This window comes from Cynoglossus semilaevis, chromosome 10, assembly GCF_000523025.1.
Source record: "Cynoglossus semilaevis isolate Cse_v1.0 chromosome 10, Cse_v1.0, whole genome shotgun sequence".
NCBI lineage: Eukaryota > Metazoa > Chordata > Actinopteri > Pleuronectiformes > Cynoglossidae > Cynoglossus > Cynoglossus semilaevis.
Window position 1 is genome coordinate 18,366,369 of NC_024316.1, and position 4,444 is coordinate 18,370,812.

Below are 4,444 nucleotides of genomic sequence, written 5' to 3' on the forward strand. Positions count from 1 at the left end.
CCACGGACGTTGGCGGCGCCGCGGCTGCTCCTGCGGCGCCACAGTCTGTGCGGGGGGGGGGGCCGCCGGGGGTGGATGTTGAGGAAGAGGGGGAGGAGGAGGCGGAGGTGGCATCTCCTCCCGGTGCGTGCCGCTGGTCTCGCCTGTGGCCCTGGGGTAGAGGTGTGTGCGGTGGGCCCGGGAGCTGGTACGTGTGTGTGTCCGGTGAGGCTGCGGAGGTGCGGGGGTGAGGGCCAGGCACACGTCACCCTCCTTGAGCTGGCGGCAGGGCAGACCGTAGAACTGCGTGGTTCTCTGTGGACAGCAAGAAGACCAGCCCTGGTCCTGCACGAAGAACGGATACTCCGCCAAGACCTTCAGTAACTCCTGCACAGAAACCACACTCAGTCAGGAGAGCAGCTGTCGCTGACGGGGACTATTACATCACAATTACATCATAATTACATCATGACTTTAACCTGTGTGTTAATGTGACAAATTTGCTAGAGATCACTATTGAACAATGAAGACATTTAGTCATTTAAAGATGAAACCGTGGATGGAATGACCTAACCTGACTGAAATGTTCAGTCACTTTTTAAGTCATAAAAAGTACCACGGTGAGTCAAACTGTTCTAATGAGAGTATTCTAAATTCGTCTCCACGTCTCAGCTCAAACTCGTCTTCTTCAGTGGTGTCTCCATCTGTAAAAGTCTGGAGGATGACCTTTGACACCAGGTCACAACCTGATTCTTTGTCTGGTCTAAAATTTAAATGTTCCTTCAGTTTTAGGAAAAGAAGCTTTAAGTTTTATTTTTTATAAAACCCTCAAAGGTTTGAACAAAGAAATACGACTGAATCGAAGGTAACACAGCTCAACACTGGACAAACACAGATCACACAGACCAGTCTGAACTGGTTTGAACTGGTTTGAGTCAGTCTCATCAGACACCTGCAGAAAGTAGAGCAGCTGTGGTTCAACCTCTGGTATCACCCTGGTACATGACGTTGTGATTAATAACTTCCCCTTTGTCTGCGTTAACCCGAGCCAGGGTGTAAAGATTGCCCCCTCCTGGTCAATTCTAGCATTGACTCCAAAACCGATTCAAAGGTGAGGGAGGGGGGCGTGAATAAATCCTTGGAGGACACTGACCTGAGTGTTGCGGTCCGTGAGGTGGACCTGCAGGTGGCTGAAACCGTGGGCGCTGTTGGGCGAAATCAGCAGCACGGTGCAGGTGCTGAGGTGGAACTCTGAGGAAGTGTCTGCGCTCCTCAGGAAGTCCTCCGTCCGCAGCTCCTCCACGCGCTTCAGCCGCCCGTTGGCCAACTCGATCAGAGAACCCTTGGTGAAGTGAGGTAGGAGCGTAGGAGGTGATGGATGCAGGTCCGGGGGTGAGGGGTGAGGGTGGCAAGGAGACGATTCCTCTGCCCTGTCCCGTTCTCTGTACCGTCGTCGTTCACGTCCTCGGTCTCTCTCTTGGTCTTTCTCGTGTAGTAAGTGCTTGTCTTTCTCGTTCCCTCGCTCCTTCTCCCTGTCGGGGACTTTCTCTTTGACTCTTTCTTGGTCTCTTTCCCGGTCTCGTTGCGACCTGTCATGGCTGTTAAGCAGACCCAGGGGTGAGTGGGGTGAGTTCCTTACGTTGTGCTGCCTGGGGCCTGGCTCCCTGTGCAGGTTGTAAAGCGGAGTTCCTGAGAGATTAAAATGTGGGTAGGGCTGAGGACCGGGCTGATGCACTGATCCTAAGGAGTAGTAGTTTTGGGCTTCAGCTGATGTGGCCTCTATGGTGTCCAAGAGTCCCCCCCGACCAGCCCTGGAATCTGGTCCGAGGGTATGTGGACTGTTGCAGAGTATATTGGATCCTGTCTTAACTACGTCATGTGGGTTTCTGTCCTGCAGCGAGGAATGTGGGTCGGGTTCCTCCTGACTCTGAGAGCCCGTTGAAAACGGGCCTCCAGAATGGACTCGGGATCCTGGATCCTCGTGCTGCCTGCGTCCATTGGCGTGGGAGGTTTGTGGACTGAAGTCCAGCCTGGTTCTGCTGCTCTCGTAGTCTGCTGTCAGCAGAGGCCTGGAGGTGGAGACAGTCCTGCTGCCTGGCCCTTCCAGACCATTTAGCCTTTTACTCGAATACCTGTTCCTGGCCTCAACAAAACTGGGGTCAAGGGGGTAAATAGAATGATTGCTAAACATGTACGATGGCGAATAGAGAGAGGAGCTGTAGTCGCACCGACCACTGTTGGCGTACGACCACATCTCTCTGGAATCTGCCGGGAGGGGGGCTTTAAAGGAGGAAGCAGAGGAGGAAGAGGACAGTGGGGGTAAAGAGAGGGAGCTCTTCCCCCTGAGCCATCGAGAAGAGTGAGGCAGGGGTGAGGAGAGATTGTCATCTCGCCAAGCAGGAGACCCCGGACACCTCCTCTCAGCCCCTTGTCTGGGAAAAAGAGGGTGAGAGACAGAGGGCGAGTAGCTGAGGTGCCATGGTAGGGAGAGAGGGAGGCAGGGTGACGGAGCAGGGAGAGACGGGGGCAGAAGATGGGGGTTTGTCAGGACTCGGTCTCTGTCACTGATCTCTCGGCTTCCCTCCCCACGCCCCGAGCCAGAGCGGCCTCGGACCGGCACCGGGGGTTTAAATTCGTCCAAAGTGATTTGGTGTTCTGTCGATCCTTGTCGAGACTCCCTCTTCTTGGGAGGGAGGCACTCTTTGCCGCGGTCAGGGCTAGGATTCATGGGTGGGCTCCGGCGGCAGTGGGGGCCCCCTGTGAGTTGGTTAAGGCTAGGTCACATGAGCCTTACGGGAGAACCAGGGGGGCAGGCAGAATGGTAGGCTGCAACACAGCATCACTGACCGTCTGCTGCCGATTCCTGTGAACCAGATCACCACTCACCTGTAGAGGGAGACAGAAACAAAACAGTGGATACCCAAGTAGGAGGGGTAACAAAGTAAAGACATAGAGGTAAAGAGTTCCTCATCTGAACGTCTCCTTCGGTAAAGACATAGAGGTAAAGAGTTCCTCGTCGTTCAGACGACTACTGTATGAATTTCCTACGTAAACCTCCTCTCTCCGCGTATCTAAGGTGACACTGTAATACATCGTTGTGTTTTTTTCTTCCTCTTGTAAAGGCGAGTGACGTTTCTGACTATTCGATGGTGGACAGAACAGAACCTGAAGGTGGCAGTAATGAAATCTAAAGGGTGCAGGACCGCTACAAAAACCTAGGAAAGGAGCCAACAGAGCATTAAAAAGCAACAAAAGCCAAAAAGGAGCAAGTCGGCGATGTCAACAGAGCATTAAAAACCAACAAACCTCCACCTTCAGGCTAATTTAAGGAGCAAGTCGGCGATGTCAACAGAGAATTAAAAAGCAACAAACCCCAAGTGTTGTCACTTCAGCCACAGCTCCACCTTCAGGCTAATTCATCTCTTAGTCTGGAACAAACAGAAACTTGTCATTTTTGCACCGGTGCACCCAAAGGTTTGCCAGGGATCGCCACTTCCACCTTTAGAAAGTTGCACAGCACTCTACTGGCCACTTTCCAGTACTGGCCTCTCCTTTGACCTCTGACCTCAGTAAAAACTGAACGCGGTCTATTTTAAATATGTCGCCTCCAGAAAACTGTTTAACGTCTTTATATTTGGAAAAAAAAGAACACGAACACTGGAACCGATCCTGAGGAACCAGGAAGACTCCCTGATGAACACTACTGGTACGAAGGTCTGTTGTCGATCATAATCATTTTTCCACAGACCCAGAGACAAGTCAGTCACTCAGTGTCTGATCTTTTTAGTAGAAATTAAAAAATAGTCACCAAGACCGTCTCCCGTCGTGGGACTGAAACTACAAAAAAAAAAAAAAAAAATACTACTTTCATTCAGACACAGTACTCCCACATGTGGACAAAAATACATTGTGTAGCTAATGAGGTTGAGAGGCAAAAAGAAGGAGCGCTTTAATCTGGGACTCTCCGGGGATTACTGGAACATGTTTGGTGGTTTTTTTTTTTTTCTGTCCATTTTCATTAAACCACCTCCACATCACCCCGGGTGTTTTCTGTGTTCTCTATGTTTTTATTACGATCAACCCCCACACACACACACACACACTTACATGAAAGGCTGCAGACACATGAGCGCCATCCACAGTCAAAGATGCAGCTGGTCAATAACCCCCCCCCCACGTTGTTGATATCATTAGCAGCTGTTGTATGTTCAGGGTGTGTGAATTGTCATATGAATGATGTGTCACAGCAGGGGTGTAGAGAAGTGTGTGTGTGAATGCCTTTCATGTTTTTCTTTTTTTTGTTTTTTTGTGTGAAGTGTTTGTTTGTTTAGGCCTTTGTGTACACGTGTTTGTGTTCGAGTCTCTGAATGTGTCACAGATTCTACATCCCTATTTAATTCAGTGAAAAAGTGCGGGGGAGCCTGCTCCAAATGTTCGCTTCATAAAATGTGCTTTTAAGGAAGCA

The 4,444-nt window shown here is 50.7% G+C and overlaps 1 protein-coding gene across 4 annotated transcripts in view; it reads right to left on the reverse strand.

The window, feature by feature from the left end:
* Positions 1-4,444, reverse strand: part of LOC103385431 (mitochondrial ribosome-associated GTPase 2) — a 76,892-nt gene that overhangs the window by 2,257 nt on the left and 70,191 nt on the right. For all 4 annotated transcript variants that reach the window (XM_025058999.1, XM_025058998.1, XM_025058997.1 and 1 more), the window contains 2 exons: positions 1,133-2,865; positions 73-366 (listed from right to left, as the gene is read on the reverse strand). In XM_025058999.1, the coding sequence (XP_024914767.1) occupies positions 73-366; positions 1,133-2,707 (1,869 nt within the window). In that variant the 5' untranslated portion in view covers positions 2,708-2,865. The remainder of the gene's footprint in view (positions 1-72; positions 367-1,132; positions 2,866-4,444) is intronic.